The following is a 26,508-nucleotide window of genomic DNA, read 5'->3' on the forward strand; positions in this document are numbered from 1 at the left end:
CACCTCTGGAATCTGAGGGCTGGTTACTTTCGCAAGGGTCGGGAGGGATTCGCCTTCATTGGAGGGAATGGAAGATCCTCCCCAGAAGCACAGCTCATAGAAAATGCAAAGCAAGTCTTCCAATTAAACAGTTACACTGGGAAGAAAGACCTGAGGCGAGCGTGCTGGCTTGCTACAGATCAGGAGGGGTGGGCGGGAAGAGGACGGATGGAAGAGGGCCTGAAACAACGAGAAAAGGTTTGAGAGTGCTTAAACCGACCCAACGAAGAGTCGATGGGGACCAGGTGTTGTTCTGTGGGATCCAGTGGGATCCTTGAAAGACTTCAAACATTCTGGGAACCTGTTTTAGATTCTCCCTTAAAGTGTGCCGGAAAAGGGAGGGAGATGGGGAGGGAGGGAGGGAGGGAGAGCAAAGCAAACCATGAAAAGCAGTGTACTTTTAGCCAGCAGCCTGACATAGATGACCCGTGTTTTTAATGACAATCTTCCCGCCAAGTCTCTGCAACTTCTCTCAAACTCGTACTGGTCCTATAAATTTTGCAAATTTTTTTCACTTCACACACCACACCAGCCCTCCAACAGGACACTTTCATTTTTTTAATCCTCGCCCTTATTGCTTTCTCCGTTCATTTTTCTATAATAAAAGCCCTGCCCCGGTCGCCTCAAAGTCCTAGATGTAAGCTTGTTGGCAAACACCTCTGCACCAGGCACTTGCGTCACCCCCAAACTTTGCAGCCATTCAGAACTTCACCCCGTGATTACAGCGACGCACAGACATTTCACCCCCCCATAACTTAAGTGTAAACGTGCCTTCCGTGTGCATAAGTGTGTTTGTTAAAACAGAACTCAAAGTTTCGAACATCTTTTATTGGTTTTCTTTGAAATTTTTCTCACTTAAATAATTGCACCCTCACCAAAAGGAAAAACAAACCAAACTTAAGGAACACCTCCCCCCCCCCCGTAAGTGGCTCTTGGGGCTGTTTGGAGGCGACTCCAACCTGTGTGTGTCCTTCCCACACACAGTTCTCTTGCGCTCTTCCCGGAGCCCAAAGCTGTTGCTTCGTGGAACTTAAGACTAGATGCGAACGGGAGAATACAGATTTCGGAGAGCCAGGAGAGTTAAACAGGCTGGGCTCCTGTGGAGAGGGCAGGAGATTCCATCAGTAGGCAGCCCATTCCCCCAAGCCCTGCTGGAAGTTCGCAGGTCGCTGGGCACTGGAGCTGAAGGGTCACTTGTCTGCTTTCCCACCCTCCATCTACAAAATAAACCAGGGTAAACTCCTGGAGGCCGTCAGACCAAAGCTTCTCACACTTGGCCACTCGCACCGGCAAAAATAAGAAATTTAAGAAATGGAAAACAAAAAACAAAACCAAAAAGAAACACACACACACACACACACACACACACACACACACACACACACAGAGGGGAGAAGGGTATTGGAGCTGCGACGAGGCCTGGGGCACATCCTGGTGGCGCACACACACACACACACACACACACACACACACACACACACACACACACACACACACACAGAGGGGAGAAGGGTATTGGAGCTGCGACGAGGCCTGGGGCACATCCTGGTGGCGGATCCAGGATAGAGGACGCAGGCGGGCGCGGGTGCTCAGTATGGTGGGAGAGCGCGCGACTGTGCGCGCGGGAGCGAGGCCGCGTTCGCGTGGCCACGGGGTGGTGGTGGGAACCGGTGCGGGGAGCGCGCCGCACCAGCTGGCCAAGGGTGCCCAACTGGCGTAGACATGCGCGACCCCCTCACCTGGCCCCCACGTTACCCCCAGAAATGCCTAAGACACGAGACCGGCTTCTCCGGACTTTGGTGGTCTTGGAACTTTGAGTCGCACTCGTAGCCCACTCTGCAGGCCAGGACAGTAGGCGCTGGGGTCAAGGAGCCAGGGGGAACGGGGAGGGGAGGGGAAGGGGATACGGAGGCCTCACTGTCCCCTCCCTCCATTGGACTTAAGAAGCCATCCACAGTGGGGAGGCCCTGGCAGGCAGGCGCGGAGCCGTGGAGGCCCTGGTGGTGGCAGCGGGAGGGGCAGGCGCTCGGGAGTCGGTGGGGACCAAGAGGTGGGGGGAGGACGGGGGACAGCAGAGGGGAGGAGAAGGCAAGGAGGGGAGGAGCCGCGCGGCCCGCGCCGCTTCCGAACCGGAAAGTTGGTCTTGCCGAAGTCCCGCCACCCTAGCTTGCGCACTCCGCCCCGGCCGCGAGCCTCCAAGCCTGGAGGGCCGCCGGAGGACTCCGCGAAGTGGACACGAGTCAGGAGAGAAAGTCCAGAGACAGGGGCACCTGAGCCAGAGCGGGCAGGGCGAGCAGAGCTGGGCGGCGACCCGCTACCTAGGACCAACAGCGGCCGGCCAGCCGGGAGCGCAAGCGGTGCGGCGCCCGAGCGGCCGGGGCGAGACAAAGGCGCCGGGCCGGAGCCCTGCCCGCGGCCGCTCGCTCCGGGAGGGGCCGCCCAGCGGCGGCGGCGGCGGGGGGGCCGCGGCGCGGGCGACGGCGCAGACACTCTATAAAGGGGCGAGCCCGGCGCGCCGGCGGAGACGGCGCCGCGCGGACGCCACCAAAGTTTTGCAGCCTGCGCTGTGCGGAGGGGCTGCCGCCACGGCCCGCGGCGCACCCTGGCCCGCCGAAGCCGCACCTAGGCGAAAAAGGAGCGCGGAGCCTGAGCTCTGGCGGCGGAGCTCGCGATGTGAGCGGCGTGGGGCAGCGCGCACCCAGGTCCACAGGCGCCGCGGCCCCTCCTCGACTGCGCGGCCGCTAATTGCGAGAGCGGCCTCATTTGCATAGGCCGCCGGAGTCCGCTGGAGGCCGGCCAATCGGCGCGGCCCTCCGCTAATGGACATGCATTATTCACCAGCCTAATTGCTCAGCCCCATGCGCGGCCCGCGCAGCCGCCGCCACCGCCCCGCGCCCCGCGCCCCGCGCCCGCCCGGCCGCCCTGCGCCCACCCCGCGCTGTCCCAGCCGGCCACCCCGCTGATGCCGCTGCCCCGCACGGGGCCGGAGCGCCGCTAGCAGCATGTCTCGGCGCAAGCAGGCCAAGCCCCAGCACCTCAAGTCGGACGAGGAGCTACAGCCGCAGGACGGGGCTTCCGAGCACGGTGAGGGCCGGGGACCTCCGGGTGGCCCAGAGTTCTGGGGCGCCCACCCAGGTTGGGATGCGCGGGCGGTGGGAGCGACTGCGAGCGTCTTGGAGTGGGAGAAAGTTCCCCGTTCCAGTGAGCGAGTGGGAGCTATAAGTCTGGCCCCAGGGCCAGTCTAGCCAACCTGGACTAGTACTCCATCGAAGCGCGCAGGCATGGAAAAGAGTTGCGGGCCAAGTAAAGTTGGCTTCGCAGCTCGGACTTGGGGAGCTGCGCGTGGAGAGTGCTGCGCCCGGGCTAGCTCTAGGACGGATCCAAGTCCGCTGGGCCGGAGGCAGAGCGGGGAGCGGGCGAGAGGGGGTCTGCGCTGCTGCCTCGGTGCTGCTCCGGGTCTGTGCTCCCACACGCTGCTTTGGTGGGCCCGGAGCCTCAGTAACGTGCTGGGACCCTGAACTAGCTCAGAACTGACTCTAGGGAGGGCGCAGCTACGGGGAACTTGCGGGGGCTCACCTACCGCTGGACCCGGGCCCTGGAAGCCGCCGCCTGGCCAGCTTTGTTCAGTGCCGCGCGCCCTGGTGCCCAGCTGGTGCTCGCCTGGAGCCTACCCGGGAACCCAACGCCACCTCGGCGATCCCAGTATCTGTAGCCTGCCCTCGATACCGCCAGCAGGCCGCCTCCGGTGACCCTCAGGCCGCGAACCCCGCGGTGTCCCAGAGCGTTGACAAATCCAATCATCCCTTTCGGAAGCAAGTGGGAAGTAAATGTCTCTTGGCCTTTCCTTAATGGCCGACAAGGGAATTGTGGGGCGCGAGCACAGCTGTTTCTTTTGGGGGCTAGGGCGTGCTTGCGGTAAGACCTCAGCACGTTTCTGACGGATTCTAAGTTTTCCCTTTGGCCTTTTCGTACACTTTTGGATGCACCGAAATAGGGCGCTGGAGGCACCTTCGCAGTTTACTTCGCTGGTAGGAACTTCCTCCTCCAACCATCCAGAAGTGCAGGGAGGGCGCAACCGAAGTTAGACACTAGAGAAGATGCGAATTTAGTGTAATTGAATTTTGGCACCCTAAAGTTTATGGCACCCTGAATCCGTAAACCCTGGGCTCCAGTTTTTGCGCGCCTTGCCAGGGTCCCAAGGGCGCCTGCAAGGAGGCCCAGAGGGGCGGTCGCATATGACACGGGGCACTCCCCCCCCCAACTAGTTCGAGGCGGAATAATTTATTCCTTGAAAGCCAACTTTAATGACCAACGTACTGTAAATTGTTTAGAGGCATATAGTAAATAATCTTTTAACTATGAAAATAATACCATCTTTAAAAAAAAACAACCCAAACTCAAAGCCCTAACAAATAGACGGAATTTAAAGGTTTAACACACAGCGGTAAAGTTTGACAAAGCATGCACGTCGCAGTAGAAAGTGAGAAAATGCCCACAGCAGCCCTGGAATGAATTAAATCAAATGGGTCTCGTTGGGTCTTTTTGTTGCGGTGAGGTGAGGGACCCGCATCTCTGCAGCCAAGTCAGCCAAGATTAGAACAGGCGATATGCTAAAAAGAAACGCTTGCATATGTTGGGTAGATTAGGGACAAAGACTCTTTTTGTCATGGAAATGGATTTTTTTTTGTTTTGTTTACTTCTTCACATAGAATTTCTCACACTTGGGTTGTTTTGTATTACCCTCAATGACTACATGATCAAATGAATGGATTTATTTCTGCCGAATGAGAAAGACAGTCTTTCCCTCAAAAGAACTACACTGCATCCCAGTGAGGAATTTTAAAGCTTCATTATTGCGGCTCCTGAATAGCTCAAAATCCGCTTTCACAGCCGCCCTAAAATGCAACAGTGTAAATACTTCTCCGCTTTGTAGGGTCGTTATCAAAATGTGCAATGTCTCCTTTTATTAAAGCATATTTTAATTAATAGAGTAAACCTTCGTGTATTTAACAATTAACAAGCTGAGGCACTGTTGTTCGTTTTTAATTTCGCTTCAGAAATGTGAGTGTGGTAAAGTTAATCGTGTAAACACGTCGGAGGATATATAACCCCGACAGTGTTGAAAACCTAGATAGTCAATTATTTACGAGTCCTCTTTTGAATTCTGCTCGCTGCTCGAATTTATTTTAAGGCTCTCCCATACCCAGGTTTTCCATCCTTTCAGGAGTGGCATTTTTATCCAGGCTGTGTTTTCAACAGTCACTCAGACTTCTGATCCCGAGGTTGCTACAGTTCCTCATCATATTTTGCAATAGGCCAAAAATAGCCTGTCTGAGCCCCAGTACGGCTGTATGCACTCTTCGAGTCTGAAGGCTAGTTCAGGCAAACTGCTAAAACAAGTTCTTTCTGATTTAATTGTTCTGAAGCAGATTGTTCATGGAACATAAAAGATACTCTGTTTCCTATGAAGTCAAGGAATGCCTGTGCTCTCTTAATTGTAAGATAACCAAGAAAAGTTTTTTTTTTAAAGATTAATGGTTGTGTAAACTAAATTACTGCATTGTCATTTCAAATCCTTATTTTTTTTCTCCCTCTTTACATGCAGAGGAGACAAATACCTGCTGCATGAGGTTATAAGTGAGCTAAGTCTACAGTGTTTTGGAAATGAAGTAAATGATTCCTTTGTATCACTTTGGGTGTGACATGTTAATTAAGGCACTAGGTCCATCTCTGCAGTAAAATTGAAGGCTTTTGTTAATACCACACAGAACAGATAACATATGTTTTTAAAAAATGAGAATAGTGGAGGGCAAAGGTGCATAGTGGTGTCTATTTCTAAGAGAAGCCATGTATTTTTATGGTTTATTTTTCAGGGTTTAGTATTTAGACAAACAATGAAAAAACAAGGCAACAATAGCTTTAGCTCTCTCTAGACCTGAAGGAATGAATGACAAATCTGGATGAAAACAAGCAACTCTGCCTTATGGAAAGTTCTGGAGTTGCCCTGCGATAAAATTTATTTTAAGTTACCGACCCCTAAGTCCCCAGTAGAAACTGTCGTTTTAAATTGCTTACTCATGGATATTTCCTATTTTAGAAATAAATGTGATTCAGCTTTGGGTTTCAGTTAGATCTGTGCCACCAATAGTGACATCCTCTGAGCCAGCTGAAGATTTTTGTTCTAAGAAAAACTAATTAAAACTTCCAGTGACAGTGCCACACTTAAGCCCTACCAAGAACTTTAAAGACATTGCACCCGTGTGCCAGCAAAAGAAAAATAAAAGCGGTTCCTAAAGATGCATTTCTCTGTCCTGGGAAAGTCTGTGTTTAAGAAAGAACAAAAGAATGCTGTAATTTAAAACAGTTTTTGAGGATGTATCTTCTTTGTAGGCACTAATTACTTCACGGTGTTTTTATTTTTCTACCAGTTTACAGTATATGGCTATCTTAAAATTTCTTTCAAATGGCATGAGTCTTCAACCTAAGGACTAACTAGTGGAATTCAGACTGTTTAAGTTCAGGGAGAGAAAGCCACCAGGGCTCAGTGAAGAGATCTTTTTTTCTTTTATCTGTATATGCTGGGTTCGCCTCCAGCCCCCCCCCCCCAAGTACTCGCATTTACAATTCAGCATACCAAAAGGGACGATACAGAAGCCGCTTCCTTACATCCACTGGCAGATTGTTTTCTCTGAAACATGAAAGGTAGAAAGTAAGTGGGGGGGGGGGGAGGCGGAGAGGGAGAGGAAGAATTTGCAAACATTTCTTTTTGAAATAAGGCTCAAAAACTTCGCCTATTTAAAAATGCGTACTCCTAAAATGAGTGCCAATTAATTCCACCTTAAAGAGAGCTGATAATGAAACAAGACTTAGAGATGTTAGAGGCGTGTATTCTAAACTTTTCAAAGCCTGTGCATAATCCAGGTTTTTCAGATGTGTTCAGACCGAGGGAAAGAGAAAGGTATGGAGGGAGAAGTAGTAGGAATTACTTAGCAAGCTGATTATTTCTTTGTAGCCAGAAAGATGGTGAAAACAGACAAAAGTGGGTCAGATTTCATTTTAAGCTCTATCGTCCATCTCCTGGTGGCCTTTAAGAGCATTTTCTTTTGGGGATGGGGAATGCAGCAAACAGACCCAAGATTTCTGCTCTGGGAACTGACTGTCAGTTGGAACTTAGCATTCTTATGTGTAAGTATTGGCACAAGGTCTTGTGTAAGTAAATTAAAAATCTTTCAAGCTGCTAATGCGATTTTTCACCATCTTTTAATACAGCAACCTAGTTTGGAGTGTCCTTTAAAAAAACAATATAAAAGAAGAGTTCCTTTTTTTTTTCTTTACTGTTTTATTGTTTTTTTTTTTCTTTCCTCAATGATATTTGACTGGTTGCCATTATAAGAAAGACCAATGAATCTTAGGCAATATCAAGAAAACGTGAGCCAATCCTGCTGCTCGCAGGGCACTCCTGTAATTAAGTCTGTGTTAAGTTGCTGCACAGTCTATGTGAAAATCAAATTTTAGTAATTGTTTTAAGTAAACTTTTTAAGGTATCTAGGGTTTTTCTCTTGTAATTTCAATACAGTTATGATTTAAGATGCTGTTAACTGTATAACTGCCAAACAAACAAGGCAAGTCATGCTCCAGAAAGTGAAAAATACAGTTTTAAACGAAATAATGGAATGACCTTTATGCTCACAACCGAGATTGATTTCTTTCTTAATTAAAGAAAAGGGGTTCTGACCACCAAAGGGAGATGATGCTACCCGTGTGGTTTCCCCTCTGAGGGTGGCCCTTTTCTCTCACCTCGGGAGGCACAACCCCCTTTGCATTCTTTGCAAGCATGGTGACTTCATGGTATGGCTTGGCAACGTTTTGTTTTTTTTTTTTTTTAAAGTGTGGCCCTAGGAAAGGTGGGTGGCAGAATGCTGGCTAGCTCACGCCATCTCTCCCTGAAGGTGGGTCCTTAGTGCTGTGATAAGCCTTGCTGATCTAACCTTTGCCTGCTTTGCCCTGCCAGGGGTGACCACTAGATGTCAAGCTCATAATACAATTAGTGCATCTGTGCTGTTGACCTTGGCAACAGGACTCACCAACACCGGTTCTGTTAAGTGTAAACTCCGAGTCTGAGTGTTAAGTAGGGATCCCATGAGTTTGTTCTGTGCAGTACAAGCTTAGCAAATGTCGTCCAGTTCAGCACAAGTGTTTATAGCTCTTGGAAGAGGAAAAACTGGCTTGCTTTTGTGAAGCCATTACATCTTGAACGGTTTAATTAACCCTGCAGGTGCCAGGGCACTTTGTCCTCATTCCTCAGCATCACGGGCCCTCAAAGCGGCCTCAGACGGAGCTTGTTTGATAATAGTCTTGTGTAATTTGTACACATGCAGAGTCACTGGCATCATGGGGTGGGTGGTGGCTTTTCCAGTACGACTTTTCTGTTTGTATGCAAATTTCTCTCATAGAAATAGAATAGCACCGTGAAGTGATGACAGTGGGGGCAATGACTCAATCCCCTAGCCCAGGAGCCTTAAGCCTAATGCTTACAGGTGACTTCAGCCTCTTTCCCAGTTGCAGTTGACTAGAGCTATTTCAGTGCAGGCATTTCTGTAGCAAATCCATTTTGTTTGCTCACTAAGTCTTTCCCTACACTCGCCCCCAACTAAGTGAGGGATGCAGGGGCTGGAAGGGTTTGTATGTGCTCTGATAATGGATTTCGATCAAACGGACACTTTTTGGGGGCATGTCATAAAAGGATGTAGAATTCTTTGTGTCAAATCGTGGAGATCTCTATATTTAAACACCACCCTCACCAGATTATGATCAGAATTTCTGGCTTCTGCTGACATGTCTTAGTCTGTGTATTTTTGGGAAGCATAAATCGTGATGTGAGCTTGAGTCTATCAAGACAGCTGGATGAAAGGCCGATTTGCAAGCCTTGAAGTGCAACAAACATCTTACTATCAAAGTGACTGTGGCATGTACGCTGCTGCCTCAACTTTGAGTCCTATAAAGGGACAACAAAGTCTCTGCCCCTGGAGCCTCTCACCGCACAGATTAAAACCGAACCAGTTTAAACAGAAGACGCCTAGGGCCTGTGCCACAGGTGGTCATGACTTAACAAATTTGTGATGTGGGCCACTGAGTCAGAGGGAGTGTGTGGGTCAGTGCTGCACTGAGCATAGCAAGACTGCCCTCCACCGTTCAACTCTGTGAGCACAGGCTTCCGAGTCCAGGGGAAAAGGGCAGAATTTTTTCTTTTGCGCCTGGAATTTCTTCTACATTGTTAAACACAGTGGGGGTCTCTATTTGTCTCCTCCTGTGACACAGCTTGGGCTCAGTGTGGCGATAATTCATCTTTCTTTATGGGATTCAAAGCTATCATAAGGAGTTAAAAAGAATTAATTTGCAAGAAAATAAGTGTCTCCAAAGAGTTTGAGAAAACTTGAGAAACACTTGCTACATTTTTAAGAGATGGGAAGACAAAGGAAAAAACTAGGGTTTCCACTCCGGAAGACCCACCTGGCATTTTAAAGTTACTAGTTATAGAGGGGGAGTTTAACTTGCCTCTCTTAGCTCCAAACAAGCCTGCCTTCTCCTTTGTTGATTGTAATGAATTAAAACTGTCTAAGGAAAGTGTAGCAAAAGTCAGCAAGTTTACTGCTGCTTTATAATGGGCAAAATTCCTTACACTCCTGGAAAAAAACAGCAAACAAAAAGTAAACCTTGCTAAGAACTGTGCATAAATATTTGTATAGAAAACTCATGGCGTCTCAAATATCTTTATACATTACAATGTTTTCCACTTGTGGCTTGAAAAAGATTATCATGTCCCAGAAGACAGAGAAAGAAACATGGTGTCATTTTCCAAAGCTAACCCTGAGTGAAAGCTAAGAGAATCAGAGTCTGTGGTGGGTTGAGAGTGTACTAAGAGTCGGCAGATTTTTATTAAGTGTGCTAGTTCATCACTGAATACAAAAATGCATGTAGCTAGTTTTAAAATGAGCGCTGTGAAGCTTGCTGCCTTGTGGTTTTTCTCTTAGGGGCTGTGGGCGGTCCCCTTCTCCTCTTCCAGCCTCAAACATGACTTGCTCAAAATGAAGTTAGGGACCCTATAAATCAACCCCGAATTTATTTTTTAGCCTCCTCAGTGCAGATGACTGGTTTCCCAGGGTAGTGAGGACTGTGTGGTCCTTTTGGTAGCTGTCTTGACTCGGTAGCCACCATCACCAGCCTGTCTGCCAACTAGGAGGAAAGCCCTTCCAGGAGGAAAGCCCTTCCAGGAAGAAACTCCATCACCCAGATGAATTAGTTGGTCAACTGGTTGGCATTTTCTCCCCGTAGCGTATGAGCGTATGTAACCTTTATAGTAACATACTATAAAACGCCTACTTAATCCCTGCCTAGTTAGTTTTAAATCTTAGCTGTTGAACAACCAGTAGGCAAAAAATATAAATTACCTTGACACAAATGAGAATGATTAGAATGCTTATTTTCAAAATCCCCTCCTCAAAAAGAAAGAAGAAAGGAAAGCAAAGAATGAGAATAAAAACCTCAATTTCTCGTACATTTCTCAAAGATTTTTCGTTGTTCTTTGGAAGAGTGTGCCTCCCTGCCTCTTCTTACCAGTAAGTAAACATTTTAAGCAAAATTAACTGATGGGCTAACGACGTTTACTTTTCAGCATGGGGACCAGTTCAGAATGTGAGCTTAAGCGAAACGTGGTTAAATAAGAGAATCTTGGCTTTACCAGGTAGCAGAGTTAAAGGACATTAGCAATGAAGTGATAAACTTTTATCAAGCACAGCCAAAGCATCTGCCTGGGTTTTCTTCTGGGGAAAACAAACAATAATCCCAACTTCACACATAGACACTATAATTCATATCTGTGGTCAAAAGCAGGTTATAATTTAATTTCTCTCACTCTGCAGAATTCAGCAGAGGCCAGCAGTTGTGATCTGTGAGTTCGGTGACATGCCTCGATGCCCCAAAGAGTTCTGTCCTTGGGAAAGCATGCTGGGTTCAGCCATTTCCTGGCCATCAGTTCAGTTAAAGAGTATTTTGTTGTTTAAAAACATTTCAAATACAGACAAGCAACTTCAGCTCCACAGAGGGGACTTTAGTCTTTGATTTGTATTTGTGCCTATTTTAATAAATTTCTGCTTATCTCCGACCTTTATAAAGGAGGTCTAGTTACATTCAAATTTGGAAAATACAGCTATTGCTTGAGCGTGTGAGACTAACTTTGAAGTGTCTTTACTGGCATTTTAAACAGACCCCAGCAGAAACATTAAGTGGTGATTCTAATTCAATTGCCTCAGATAAGAAATATAAATCATATCGAAGAATTTTCCTCTCACTGGCTGTAGTTTTTAGTATATGTCTTTTGCCAAAAGTGAAACTCCAGGATGAAGGCTGACTCCTAAGCAAATTGTTACCAGGCTTTTTTTCCCTTGAGCTCATTACCATAAAGAACTGTTAACGGGTCCAAAGGGTCAGAATGCCTTTTCCTTACAATTTCCTCCTTCAATTTGGAAGGAGTGTAGGTGGGAGATCATTTTACTTTGAACAAAATAGCTTATGTTGAGACAATTGTCACTTAAGATTGCATTAAACAAAATGACGTTATTTGGCAGCACGTGCTCCAACATCCCATGCGCACTTTGTACAGCTAAGAAACACTTGTAATTTAGCAGCCCTTGCAGTGGAGGGGAAAAAAAAATGAAATTACCTGAGAGATCCCTTCTCAGCTTCAGTGCATTTGGAGGTGAACCCTAAAAACACTTAACACATAAAATACTAATGAGAACGTGAAAATGCAAATCTTTAAGGTACATAGAGAATTGTTTGGGTCGAGACCTTTTTGAAACACAATGCTACACTCTGTTATGAGGGAAATCTGGGAAATATTCATTTGTGAAGGTATGCCTTACTTACAGTTATGCAAATTAATTCTTTCCACACTGAATGGACTTTAAATGATCTAAAGTCAGCTCGCTCTTAAACATTTTCTGAGTGAATTGTTCCCAATGAATACTTAATATAAAGAAAAAGTCTTTTAGTAAGGTACTATTTGAGTTTGTATATACCTTCAATTTTTTAGCATACTGTACATTTTTATCTCCTTAAAGGGGGTGCATGTAGACAATATTTCAAGGCATTAGCAATTTTTAATTTGTTGGCATTTTCTTTTTTAGAAAGTACCAAAATTATAGTTTGGTTTTTTTTTTTTATCATAGCTTTACACGTTGGAAAGTAACTTCTTATAGTCCTCCTGCTTAGGTATTTCTCTGCATCTATTTTACTCCTTAATGCAAATGAGCCTTTTAATGTCCCTTAGATGTGTGTAAATATATAATATGTATGATATATATATATATATATATACACGGTTTTAATAAAATTTTACAACTAATTAAAAAGAAATCATACGTTTAAAAATTGACATCTTGTTAAAACTTTTAAAATTAAATTACTGGAATTTTGATGAGCTCATTATTGTTTGGTTGGTTTTATTCAATGATTTAAAATTCTAGTCCCTCCCAGTCCCTGTTCCATAACCTTGAGCAGGTTTACAATTAGTTTTGCATACATTGAGCAAAGTTGAGCATGGAGTATTTGTATTGCTAATGTGCCTATCTGCTACATAAATCGGCCATGCCTTTGCTCCCAGCTACCCTCAACCTCATTACAGATACCTATTAGGACCCTTCCCCCGCGCAGTAATCAGACCAACTGCTGCCGCCTGATCCTCGCACTGAGTTTAGTTTAAAAGTCTATGGGGTTTATGGGCTGCAGCTCCAAGTTCTTTCCCCTTCAAATGGCTTAGCCAGTTAAGAAAATGCTAATTGAATGCTGCTAATAATTTTTTAAAGGCATGTATAAATTACCTGGAAATAATGGCCTCATGGAAAGCAACAGACCAGCCGCAAAAATATTTTTATTTCATTTTCCAGAGGAGTAGTCAGGGTCTCCTGGACAAAATTTCCAGGAAAAAGAAAAAGATTTCTCTGCTCAATTGGGGCTGAATTAGCAACCCTCCCTTTAAAACAAAACAAAAAAACCCTTTTAAAAAATTGTTAGAGGCTGTTTTGAGGAGTCCATGTGCTGGGGTTAGGACTCCAATTTCAGGATGGGGCTTGGAGGTGCTTTGTTCTCTACCTCAACTTTGCACATTTAACAAAGAGCTGACTTGCCAGTGACATTTGCTCCGTTCCACGTTCCACCGATGATCTGTTGCTGTCACTCCATTTGCAAGCTGACAAAAACAACAACAAAACCCTTTCCAGTCAGTGGCACCCAAGCTGGCATGTAAAACCAGGCAGCAGTGGCACCCCACCCCACCACAGTGACCCAAAAATCTAGAGCCAGAAGTGTCACTCAGTGTCGATTTCCCCTTCTCGTACAGCTATTTATTCGATCAGGTGTGAATTAGAGTTGTTCATTAAACACGGTTGTTATTCGGCACAAGAGGGTTAGGGGAGACAGAGGAAGTGGCTGCCTACAACAGTAATTAAACATGTGTAACCAATTAGAGGCTTTTCCACGATGGTGCAAGCATATAATTTGCTAAGTCTTTCTATGAGAAGAGATGAAAATAGGTACAAAAAGTGTGTCTGACTACAACATTCTCATGTTAAACATGTCAACATCAATGAACTTTAAATATATAATTCCTTGTTTGTTAGCAAACCACTGAACTCTATTGGCTAATCACAATAACATGTAATTTTAAGTTCATTTTGCCAAAGAATATTGCATCTGACAGAGCCGATTAATCGCCCTAAACGTGATTCATTTTAGGCCTAGAGTATATTGATAGTCGTTATGTATGGCAAATCCTAAAACCTAGAGGCCTCTGCTTTCCCAAAGAGAAGTATGAGAGAGACACCACAGTTGGGGTCTTAAAAAGTGCTTACAGTTTCTACGTTACAGTCACAAACCACAGTATTTAGCCTAAATTTCCTATGTGAAATAAATGCCTATTGGTTCTAAAGGTTCTGTGGGATCGCGTTAGATCGGCACCACTTCAGCTACCTTAGAAATGATAAATCCGTGAGCCCAGACCACACCACACAGGCTTCCTGTCAGGTGCTGGTGTGTGGGAAAGGTTACGGATTAGCTCGGCGAGGCCGAGAGAACTGGCAGAGGCGGCTCTAATTTTGTTGGAAATGAGGAAGCCCGATGGTAACGGGGAATCCTAATGAGCCCGTCGAAGGCTGGCTTTGTACCCAACAGACAGGGTGGCTGCGGATTGTATGAAGATATTGGAAATCGATGGCTTCTATGGAATTTCATTAAGAAGCAGTATCCACAATTGATGGAGCTTCATAATTTGATGGATTGTGCTAAGAAAAATGATTAGCTAGCTAGAAAGAGTCATAGAACACACACGCTGGGACGTCAGAAATGTTGAAGTGGGGTAATTTGTACAAAATAAAAAATATTGATTTTACTGATGTGCAAAATTTTGAAATGGAGGGTGGCTGTCTGGCGGAGCCTGGCTGATGTAATCTCTTGGTTTCCTAGGCGTCCCAGGGGAAGGTGCGGAGGACGCAGACAGCGGCAGCGAGAGCAGGAGCGGCAGCGAGGAAACCAGCGTGTGTGAGAAGTGCTGTGCGGAGTTCTTCAAGTGGGCGGACTTCCTGCAGCACAAGAAGACCTGCACCAAGAACCCACTGGTGCTGATCCTGCACGACGATGAGCCGGCACCACCCTCCGAGGACTTTCCAGAACCTTCTCCTGCCAGCTCACCCAGTGACCGCACTGAGAGTGAGGTGGCTGAGGAGGTGGCTCCTGCGGAGGGCAGCGAGGTGAAGGCTGCTGCGAAGGAGGCGGAGCCCATGGATGTGGAGGCAACTGCGGACAAGGGCCCTCCAGGCCCAGGTGTGGCCCCACCGCCACCTGCACTGCCACCACAACCAGAGCCTGCGGCCTTCAGCATGCCCAGTACCAACGTGACCCTGGAGACGCTGCTCAGCACCAAGGTGGCCGTGGCACAGTTCTCCCAGGGTGCACGCGCAGGCGGCACGACAGGTGCTGGTGGCAGCGTGGGCGCTGTGGCCATCCCCATGATCCTTGAGCAGCTGGTGGCACTGCAGCAGCAGCAGATCCACCAGCTTCAGCTCATCGAGCAGATCCGCAGCCAGGTGGCCCTGATGAGCCGGCAGCCCGGGCCTCCACTGAAGCCCTCAGCCAGTGCCCCTGGAGCAGCCGCAGTACAGCTTCAGGGCCTGGCTCCACATGCTGCGCTCCAGCTTTCTGCTGGACCTGCTGCTGCCTCTGCTGGCCCAGGCTCCACCCTGCCAGCAGCCTTCGATGGCCCCCAGCACCTGTCACAGCCTGCGTCTGGCACAAGCACTCCCTGCAGCACCAGTGCTGGCCCGGCTGAATCTGGGGCACACCCAGCCTGCAGCACTGGCCCAGCTCCAGGAGCGGTGGCCGCAGCACCCAGTGCAGTGGGCAACACGGTGCAGCCCCAAAATGCGTCTACACCCCCTGCCCTGGGTCCCGGAAGCCTCCTCAGCTCAGCCTCCAATCTGCCAAACCCTCTGCTACCTCAGACTTCATCCAGCAGTGTCATCTTCCCCAACCCGCTGGTTAGCATTGCTGCCACAGCCAATGCCCTGGACCCCCTGTCGGCTCTTATGAAGCACCGCAAGGGCAAGCCCCCTAATGTGTCAGTGTTCGAGCCCAAGGCCAGTGCTGAGGACCCTTTCTTTAAGCACAAGTGCAGGTTCTGTGCCAAGGTCTTCGGCAGCGACAGCGCGTTACAGATCCACCTGCGCTCCCACACCGGGGAACGGCCCTTCAAATGCAACATCTGCGGGAACCGCTTCTCCACCAAGGGCAACCTGAAGGTCCACTTCCAGAGGCACAAGGAGAAATACCCCCACATCCAGATGAACCCCTACCCTGTCCCAGAATACCTCGACAATGTGCCCACTTGCTCGGGCATTCCCTATGGCATGTCCCTGCCCCCAGAAAAGCCAGTGACCACCTGGCTAGACAGCAAGCCAGTGCTGCCCACTGTGCCCACGTCAGTAGGGCTGCAGCTACCCCCCACTGTCCCTGGCACCCACAGCTACACTGACTCCCCCAGCATCACTCCCGTCAGCCGGTCCCCACAGAGGCCCTCCCCAGCATCCAGCGAATGCACCTCTCTGTCTCCAGGCCTCAACAATACCGAGTGTGGTGTCCCAGTGAGGCCTGAGTCACCCCAGCCACTCCTCGGTGGGCCTTCACTTACTAAAACTGAGCCAGTCAGCCTGCCTTGTACCAGCACAAGGACAGGGGACGCTCCTGTGGTGGGTGGGCAGGTCAGTGGATTGCCCACTGCAGCTGCCACCACTGTCACAGACAGCGCCTGCACAAGCCTTGGTAGCCCTGGCCTTCCGGCTGTTTCCGACCAGTTCAAGGCCCAGTTTCCTTTCGGTGGGCTGCTTGACTCTATGCAAACGTCAGAGACCTCAAAGCTGCAGCAGCTGGTGGAGAACATTGATAAGAAGATGACAGACCCGAACCAGTGTGTCATCTGCCACCGTGTGCTGAGCTGCCAGAGTGCGCTGAAGATGCACTACAGGACGCACACAGGGGAAAGGCCCTTCAAGTGCAAGATCTGTGGCCGCGCCTTCACCACCAAAGGCAACCTGAAGACACACTTTGGGGTGCACCGGGCGAAGCCCCCGCTCCGCGTGCAGCATTCCTGCCCTATCTGCCAGAAGAAGTTCACGAACGCTGTTGTGCTGCAGCAACACATCCGTATGCACATGGGGGGACAGATCCCGAACACACCGCTGCCTGAGGGCCTCCAGGAGGCCATGGACGCCGATCTGCCCTTTGATGAAAAGAGCGCGGAGACCCTCAGCAGCTTCGACGATGACATTGACGAGAATTCCATGGAGGAGGACGCGGAGCTGAAGGACGCAGCCAGTGACTCAGCTAAACCGCTTCTTTCCTACTCGGGGTCCTGCCCGCCCTCGCCCCCGTCAGTCATCTCCAGCATCGCTGCCCTGGAGAACCAGATGAAAATGATAGACTCGGTCATGAGCTGCCAGCAGCTGGCGAGCTTGAAGTCAGTGGAAAATGGGTCTGGGGAAAGTGACCACCTGAGCAATGACTCTTCATCTGCCGTGGGTGACCTGGAAAGCCGAAGCGCAGGCAGCCCCGCCCTCTCTGAATCCTCATCCTCCCAGGCTCTGTCACCTGCTCATAGTAATGGTGAGAGCTTCCGGTCCAAGTCACCAGGTCTTGGCCACCAGGAGGATCCACAGGAGATCCCACTGAAGACCGAGAGGCTGGACAGCCCACCCCCTGGCCCAGGAAATGGAGGTGCCCTGGACCTGACGGCTGGCCATCCTGGTCGGCCACTCATCAAGGAGGAGGCCCCCTTCAGCCTGCTGTTCCTGAGCAGAGAGCGGGGTAAGTGTGCGAGCACTGTGTGTGGTGTCTGTGGCAAGCCCTTTGCTTGCAAAAGTGCGTTGGAAATCCACCACCGCAGCCATACCAAGGAGCGGCCATTTGTCTGCACGGTCTGCAGGCGAGGCTGCTCCACTATGGGTAACTTAAAGCAGCACTTACTGACACACAAGTTGAAAGAGCTGCCTTCTCAGGTGTTTGACCCCAACTTTACTCTAGGTCCCAGCCACAGCACACCCAGCCTGGCCTCCAGCCCTGCGCCCACCATGATCAAAATGGAAGTGAACGGCCACAGCAAGGCCATCGCATTGGGTGAGGGTCCAGCCCTACCAGCCGGGGTCCAGGTCCCCACTGGGCCCCAAACAGTGATGAGCCCTGGTCTGGCACCCATGCTGGCACCCCCACCACGCCGGACACCCAAACAGCACAACTGTCAGTCCTGTGGGAAGACCTTCTCCTCAGCCAGTGCCCTGCAGATCCATGAGCGCACCCACACGGGGGAGAAGCCTTTCGGCTGCACCATCTGTGGCAGGGCCTTCACCACCAAGGGCAATCTCAAGGTAAGAGGGCCACAGGTCTGAGGCTGTGGCCAAGCCATGTGGCCCCTGCCGACGGTCCCTGCACCCCATGTCTAGGCTGCCTGTCACAGGTTCTGTCTTCACCCTCATGTGCATGTATGTATACTCCACATGTGTGGAGTGATTTGTTCGTACACACACAGTGTGAGTGTATATAGTGTGTGTGCATGTATATATACATGTGTATGTGAGTAGTGTGTGTATGCACACCCAGGGGGAGCACATGTCTGCCTGCTCCTTTGATGGTATCAGCCTGCTCCAGGCCTAGGGTCATGATACACAGTTGGCGAGCAAGGCCCAGGACACAAACCTCTCTCTCAAAGCTGATTACTAAATAAACTTGGCCCTTAAACATTAACACATAATACAAAGATGACACTTGCTCTATGAGGTCTAGAATGTTCTCTTGTCCATGTGACTGCAGTCAGGGCCCCTGGGAGGGACACGGGGTGAGAAGTTTGCCACCACGTGAAGCCTGCCTGCAGGAAGCACGTTCTGTTGTGCCCCTGCATAAGGCCCAGCACAGCTAAGTGTTCTCTGGAGACCTGACTGCCGGCAGACGCTGCAGATACCCCTGGCTCTAGGCTGTGCTGCCAGCCTCAGCTAGACAGACAGCACCTGCCGAGGCCTCAGAAGCCTCTCTGGAGAAAGCCAGTGGTCAATAGGTATGGCTTCTGGGCTGAGCTAACCCTGACCAAACAGGAGCCTCCTGAAGACACTGCTGCTCTGGGAGGCCCAGGACGATCTTAGCATTCTTTCCCCCCCCCCCTCCATGTTTGAGGGGAAGCAAGAGAGGAGGACAGTGGAAGACTTCAAGTCAGAGACCTTTTAAGAGTTTGAAAGTGAGCTGGGGAGATAGCTGAGCTTAGTCTAGTGAGTGAATTCCAGGCCAGTGAAAAGGACCCTGCTTGAAGACTACCCCCCCTCCGAGGTTGCCCTCTGACCTCCACCTGCACACACTAAGATGGTGAATGGATGAAGCAATGGGCAAGGGCCTTCTCCTTAAAGCCCTAGAACATTCTCTAGTAGTCTTGTGGGGTTTTTTCCTGGTGTGTATGTGCACGTGTGCATGTGAGTGTGTGTTAGTGTCTAACAAGCTTGTTTACTTATGTGTTGGTTTTGTTTCTTATATTCACAGAATGAAAATTGTGTGTATAGTACAAGGTGCTCAGGAAAGCTCACCTAACTGCATTCTGTTGACCCCGGGCTAGGCTTAGAATGTCGACGACATAAAACACTGAAACCAAGACATGGCTGCCTCACAGTTCTAGACTTGCTTACTTGTGGCCTGTCTCTCTGAATCTCCCACAGGTACATATGGGCACCCACATGTGGAACAATGCACCTGCAAGGCGTGGCCGCCGCTTGTCTGTGGAAAACCCCATGGCCCTGCTTGGTGGTGATGCTCTGAAGTTCTCTGAAATGTTCCAGAAGGACCTGGCAGCTCGGGCAATGAATGTTGACCCCAGCTTTTGGAACCAGTACGCCGCTGCCATCACCAATGGGCTCGCCATGAAAAACAACGAGATCTCTGTCATCCAGAACGGAGGCATCCCTCAGCTCCCAGTAAGTCTAGGCGGAGGTGCCATCCCGCCTTTGGGTGCCATGGCTGGTGGGGTGGACAAGACACGCACTGGCAGTAGTCCACCCATTGTCAGCTTGGACAAAGCAAATTCAGAGACGGGAGCCAGCCGGCCGTTCACAAGGTTCATTGAGGATAACAAGGAAATTGGAATAAACTAGTTGGATACCCTTAAGACTCCATCCTCCTGTCCCGTCGCAAGCCCGCTCTTCACTGTTTGAGCGTCAGGCTTCGCACCCCACATGCCTAGGCTCTCGTTAACATTTTACCCATGACAGAAAATACCTGCAGCACACAGCTGCTGTGAGGTGATGTGGGGAGTACCCCATGGTACTTCCTTCAACAGTGGGGTTAAGAACTCTGCAACCTTTTTAAGAAAATTTCAAACAAAAGCTTATGTGCTTGGAAAACGGCCTTAGGACCTGAAAGAGCTCAGACCATATCTACTTCATTTCTCCTAAAACCTAGCGACCCCCATTGCGCGGGGGAACGAGGGCCCCTGTGGTAATCCAGTGAGCTGCATTCAATGGTTTTGTTCAAATTCTGTAGACACTTGAACTCTGTTTTAGGGACTCTTCGTCTTGAAGAAGCAGTTCAGTGCTCCAAACGCTGTGTATTATGGCAGTCTCTTCGTCTATAGTATTTATGTTAAGATTATGCGGGTAACAGACAGTAAAATAGCCCAACCTTAAATGAAAATTTTGTATCACAGAATACATCTGGCTATGTGATTTTTTTTTAAAGCAAGATTTGCTTTATTATAAATAAGTGGATTAATTCAATGCAGGCAAAATTGTGACGTTCTATTGGGAAAGATAGCATGCTTTTTGTGTGCAAGTACCTGTCAGTAACACCCTCCCCCTTTAATTTAAGTGTTTGTAGCTGCTATGTGAACAGTTGTTCTCTAGTGTGGTCGGTAGCCCTGCAGTCGACTGGGAACAAGTTACAGATGAGCATCACCGTAAAATGATTCACAGCATTATAAACAGTTGTGAGTAAATATTTCACATTATCAAAGCTGTATAATAAAAGAGGTAATGTTTGTATAATGTGGTTGCAAATCTTAATTTATACAATTGCACTTTTAGTATTTTGTATTAGGGAGGTTTGTCTATAATTTGAAAATTTAAAAAAGATGTAAAGTATTTTATAAATAGTACTTCGATTTAAAGACAATGGAGAAAAAATCATGTCACAATTTATTGTTTTGTCTTAAAGTCAAACATGAGAAATCTATGCTGTTTGAGCAGAAAAGCCACCAAGACTTGTCAGCACCTCAATAAAATAAGGCCTGCCATTTCTTAAATTAACATGATCTATTTAACTTTTCTACAAAACCTACTGAAAAACTGTGAACACCTACCAAAACTTTGGCAAATTGATCTCAGTCCCATGACATAGAAAAAGCAAGAGCACAGCCAAGTGAGCACTGTCCAAGTGTGATTTTGCTGTAGGCTCGCCTCTGTCTCTTTCACACATGAGTCTGGCGGTATAATCGGTCATAACTTTGACATTCTCTAAGTTCATGAATTATTGCTTCTACACGTGAAAACACAGTGCAGTGTCCTGATTATTCAGAATGTGATCTTTTGATGGCTTGTCTAAAGTGCATCCAGTGAGCAAAGGAGCCAGATGCTGGGAGGCAGGGCTGATCAAAACTTGAACGTCAGTGTTGTGCATACTACCTCATTTTTGTGCATCGCAGGCATGCTGGGATAGGACACGTGAACATCCAACAGAATTGCTCAAGACATACAGTAGGTAGCTGGGTACCTCAGCAGGGAGCTGTCTGTGCCTGAAGGCCAAACCAGACAGTGTGAAGCAGAATGTTAGAACAGTCACCTCATACAACTGAACCAACAGGAAAAGGCTCTGAGGGGAATGACTACCACTGGCCCGTGGCTGAGCAGAGAGCTTCTGGGCTCATTAGCTCTTCCTGTCTTTGGAAATGAACACTGAAGTCTCTGGGTCTGTTTTCCATGTAGTCAGGTGGAGCATCTCCAGGCCAGGCCATCTCTTGCTAGGGCATGGGACCAGGGGCTTCAGCTTTGGGAAGAGGAAGACAAGGTGGTTTCATGTCGCTGTGCTTTGGCAGTTGAATGTCTCGTTGTTCATCTGTGTCCTTTTGGTGTGTGTCTCCCACCCCCTGCCCCCGTCTCGGTTGGTATTTGGTACCATGTTAGTGTTCTTTCTTCTTTCAAAAGGATGTGTATATAACTTAAGAAAAGAGAAATGTAAAGCATTATAAATGAGATGGCTGATGAAGGTGCAGTGACCACCCCCATCCTGTGTTCAGGGCTGGCTGTCCCTCTGCGTGGTGAAGAGAGACACTATTTTTATACCACAAAACCATGCGGGGGTGAGGGCCTCCCAGAACCAGCCAGGGTGTTTGGTAGACCCCAATATATTTTATGATTAAATCTCATGGCTTGACACATCTACTGACTAAAATGGATGTCGTAGTCTAGGTTACTATTTTTGTCATACGGAACTGAATAAAATGCAGGATGTCATATTATTTCTGAATTGTGTTCCCTGATTCTTCTCGGTGGAATTGGCAGTGCTGGCTATTTGTGGTGGATGGATGTCTGTGGTGTTTTCCATGGGGAAAGTCAACAAGGGTTGACAGCTTATATTTAAGCAATATCTAGGGTTACTCAGAGCCCTGAACGTGCATGCTAAGCAAGCACCTTGCCACTGATGCATATCTCCTTCCTTTCATTTTTTTTTCTCTTTTCCTTCTCAAATAAAACACATCTAATTGTGGATATTGTTTTACATCTGCCGTGGAAGAAGATGCAATAGAGATGCCTGACAGAGAATCTGTCATGCTGGCAATTGCCTTCCCGTTGTCTGCACTGAGTGAACATAGCAGCTTCAGGTTGCTTGAGCAAATAGGAGTCCCCGTATCACTGTAGGAAGGACAGGGACAAGAGTGCACTTGAGGGCACCACACACAATACTTCATGTGGCCTGTCTGTCCTCTCCCACTGGAGCTGTCATTTGTTTCTAAATTAGCTTTGTCTCACAGATGTCATTGCTAAGAATTATAACTTTAAGAGCTCCTAGTTGCTGGGCGTGGTGGTGCACACCTTTAATCCTAGCACTCCGGAGACAGAGGCAGGTGGATCGCTGTGAGTTCAAGGCCACCCTGGTCTACAAAGTAAGTCTAGGACAGCCAGGACTACACAGAGAAACCCCATCTGGAAAAACCAAAAAAGAAAAAAAAAAAAGAGTGTTCCTAGTTATTATGTTAGATAATCCACTTCTTTTTTTTTTTTAAACACTAAATAACTATTGATACATAGAAGCAGCTTGTATCAGAACATGGTGGAAATAGAGTTCTTTTAAGAATGAGAAAGGCACCAACCTCTAACCATCTGGCCAGGGCCCCCTTCAGGGCCCCCAAGCCTTAGAAATTAAACTGTGTTGATGTGCTTGAACCAAGTCAGATAGTAAATTCAATTTTAAAAGAGAGAGGGAAATGGCAAAGATTAGACAACTGTTTAGAATCATCAATAAAAATCAGAATTCAAGAGAAAAAGGCCCTATCTCTTCTATTTCAAAATTATCTTTAGGCAGCAAGTCAGGGATCACTGGGCTTAGCAAGTAAGCGTTCTACTTCTAACACCAGCTCCAGTTACTCAAAAGAACCCTAAGTGGCAACAGTCCCTAAAAATTATTCAACTACATTTCTATTCTAAGTTCATTACAAGAGCCACTAACATTTAACACTAATAAAGGCAGTGCTACAGGGCCAAACAGAAACAATCTTGTCCCCATGGATGAGGGTATGCTGTGTACATACACACACACACACACACACACACACACACACACACACCCCGCTTCTCTTTCCTGTCTGGCAGACAATACCTGGTCCCATGTGGTATTTCACAAACACAGCGAACATCAGGGGCCATTTCTTTTCTTCCTAGGCAGTGCCTGTACCTCCCACTTCAAACCACTGCCGTCCCTCTGAGCATGCCTCCGGCTGCAGATGCCTGAACCTCTTGTTTCTTCCTCCGGGCACATGCTTGAGGCAAAGCAGTGATGCTGTGTGACTGTGGCTCTTGTTTATCTGTCCCCACCATGCACTCTGACCAGCCTAGCTTGTTTACTAACTGCCAGGCAAAGGAAGAGTGAACGCACTGTCTTATTTACCGTCAAAGGTCCTTGTGACTGGACACTTCACTGGAGGATGGACGGCACACTTCTACGTCTATTAGCTGATTTGGGCAATGTTAGAATCTGACCTACAAAAATATTTCTTATGATAATAGGGGAAATCTTTTCCTTTTTACTTAAAAAGACTGGTATTCTTCACAAAGGAGGAGCCTTATGAGAAAGTCACAATGCAGTCATCTTCAGCAGTGTGGCTCTGAGTCACAGGCATCAGAGTGATGGGGTCTCCATTTGTCCTTGTGCTCTGTAGAAGGTCAAGGCAGAAGCTGAAGTGAGTCCGTCCCTCCACGACTGAAATTCTAAAATTTCTTGGTTTTTTTTTTAAGCTACTAATACAAACATTCCCTGTCGTGATTCAGTGGACAGAGTGATGGGTAGTGTTTACATACAGAGAGAGTGTGAACAATTGCCTAAGAATATTATCTCCTGATAGAGAAAATTTATTACAAAAGAGTGCTGAAAGAATTCTGTGGGATCATTTTTGGACATGAAAATGTGTTTCTACCTTTAAACAGGAAAGCAGTAACAACAAGATATTCAGCTTGTTGTCGCTATTTCAGGGCCTTGGTACCTGTGGTAAAATAAAATGCATGTTCTGTGAACATCATGCTGACTTCACTTTCTGCCAGAAAACAGATTTTTTTTAAAGTGATCTGGCTTTTTTGTAAACACTGCATAGAAGTACATACCAGAGTGTACCCTCCGCTGAGGAGGATGCGAGTGCTCGGATTAACACGATGGTTATTTCCTGATCTTTAAAAAATATTAGAGGAGCCAAGTCAGTGAAGCTGCTAACACCCTGATTTACAACTCTGTCTGCATCTGTCCTTTCTTCGCAGGCAGCTCAGCTTATAATTTAGACAAGGCAGACTTGAGTGCACCCACTTGAGACAAGTGGCACAGTATTCACTAGGCTCAGGGGGGTGGGGGGGGAGCCTGGCGGGAAAGTCAGGAGGGGCATCAGGACAGAAGAGAGGGTGCCACTGGGGTCAGCGTGTGTAAACAAGTGACCACTGGGTCCTGTCGGTGGGCAGCACTTCAATGTGACCACTCACAGGACTCAGACATGGAAATAAGTGTTGGGTTGTTAATTTCCAAATGTGATTATTTGTGAACAAGGACATTCTATCAGCTCACCCCCACATATGTTCATACTTTAAAAAAAAAAAAAAGAACCTAAAATGATCTGTAGACGAGAAGGTTTATAGGGAAACAGGAGTCATTTCCTTCACTTCTCTTCCATGTAGTATTTGAAGTCCTCGCTGGTTTCATTCACTTGTGTTCTTCCTGGGTTAACTTAAAGGACACAGATTTTAAGGCAAGTAGAGGTGAATTTTGTTCATTTGTTTGTTTTTTGTTTTTGAGAGTGGTTCTTTTTTTAACGGTTCTGGCTGCCCTAGACGAGACTGGCCTCAATGTCACAGAGCTTCACCTGCCTCTGTCTCCCAAATTTTGGCATTAAAAGCATATGCTACTAAACCCATATGAGATAAAAAGGTTTAGATGACAAGTCACCACATTTTTTTTTTAGAGCCAGCAGATCTTTTGATTATACTTAAGATACAAAATGTCCCTGTTTTATTTATTTTTTCCTACTTAGTACATCCAGAGCAATTTAGAAACAACAGCCTTTATGACCCTAATTTTTCCACAAGAAATGTGCGGCACCCTTCATGCCAACACTGCGGCTGAAAAAATGAAAAGGGGCCTGGGAAGAAATAATTTCCACAGCAAAAGACCAAAGTTTTAGAAATATTTTATGGGAAACTGCTTAAGGCCTTCCTCCCCACAATTTCAAATAGATGTCAAATAAATTCAATTTTGACAGAAATCCACCTCAGCCTTTACTTTGCTGTGGGTTTTGCACTGTGACTTTTAGTATCGTGTGTGGAGTTCCCCTTGAATGCTGCAGACATCTTGAGAGCTGATCCCTTCAACGTTCTCACCGATGAGATTTGTAATCTTCCATGAGACAAGTATAATAACCGGATATATATATATTTAAATCTGGAGTTCTAAATAATATACTCAAATTCCAAAGACAGACATTAGGAAGCAATTTTAGTATTTGTCACCAGTGTATAGATACTTCTCCAGTAGTAAGTTGAAACAGCTATAATTTCATCCCAGAAGTACCCAGGTCTTTATTATTGAGAAAAGAGCTGTATAAGATCGAATCCAGGCAGGATCCCTGCAATTGGAGCAAAGGAGTCTCATTAATAAATATGAGCAGTTCTCAGCTGAACTCCAGTCTCGGGTGTTTTGTCTGAAACCAAGGCTGTCGGGTAAGTCTCAGCTCCCTGCTACTGGTCTCTGTGTGGCCATCCCTTACTCAGCATGGCTTGTTTTTCTTTCTGTTTGTCCTTTTGTTGTTGCTGTTTTCACCCCCATCTGTCCTGGATTACTAAAGAATGTGGGATATCAATTTAATTATAATAACAATCTGGTTATTTCAGCGTGGTCCTTTAAGCCAAGCTGTGACCCCTGGCGTCTTTTTCTTCTGTCCTGGATTGGATTCTCCGTTTTAGAAATGCAGACTCAGGGGCCTTAGGAAAAACTAAGGTCGCAGCTGGATCCTGCAGTGACTAAAAGACATGATCAAGGCTCTGTCGCAAGCCATGAGAAATCCGCTGCTCGGTGTCTGGACACCCTACCTGGGCTGTGGCAAGCTATGACCCATGCATGTGTTGTCTGCACGTGTTGTCTGCCACCATGTGC

General features: G+C 47.5%; 1 protein-coding gene across 3 annotated transcripts; it reads left to right on the forward strand.

Annotated features, from left to right (window-relative positions):
* Nucleotides 1-2,556: 2,556 nt before the first annotated feature.
* Nucleotides 2,557-22,131, forward strand: SALL3 (spalt like transcription factor 3). 3 transcript variants are annotated; one of them, XM_084778218.1, is made up of 5 exons: nucleotides 2,561-3,123; nucleotides 14,557-17,448; nucleotides 17,665-18,005; nucleotides 19,335-19,589; nucleotides 20,479-22,131. In XM_084778218.1, the coding sequence occupies exons 1-5, from the start codon at nucleotides 3,042-3,044 to the stop codon at nucleotides 20,485-20,487; spliced, it is 3,579 nt and encodes a 1,192-aa protein (XP_084634344.1). In that variant the 5' UTR covers nucleotides 2,561-3,041; the 3' UTR covers nucleotides 20,488-22,131. The 3 variants fall into 3 exon arrangements, with proteins under 3 accessions (XP_084634342.1, XP_084634344.1, XP_084634343.1); XM_084778217.1 differs by having other exon boundaries at nucleotides 2,562-3,123; nucleotides 19,335-20,915; XM_084778216.1 differs by having other exon boundaries at nucleotides 2,557-3,123; nucleotides 14,557-18,005; nucleotides 19,335-22,131.
* Nucleotides 22,132-26,508: the final 4,377 nt, after the last annotated feature.

This window comes from Acomys minous, assembly GCF_964271855.1.
Source record: "Acomys minous genome assembly, chromosome: 4".
NCBI lineage: Eukaryota > Metazoa > Chordata > Mammalia > Rodentia > Muridae > Acomys > Acomys minous.

Coding starts and splice junctions, on each gene's coding strand:
- SALL3 (XM_084778216.1), top strand. CDS start 3,042: ATGTCTCGGCGCAAGCAGGCCAAGCCCCAGCACCTCAAGTCGGACGAG. Junction 3,124..14,556: donor GGACGGGGCTTCCGAGCACG/GTGAGGGCCGGG, acceptor TTGGTTTCCTAG/GCGTCCCAGGGGAAGGTGCG. Junction 18,006..19,334: donor CCACCAAGGGCAATCTCAAG/GTAAGAGGGCCA, acceptor AATCTCCCACAG/GTACATATGGGCACCCACAT.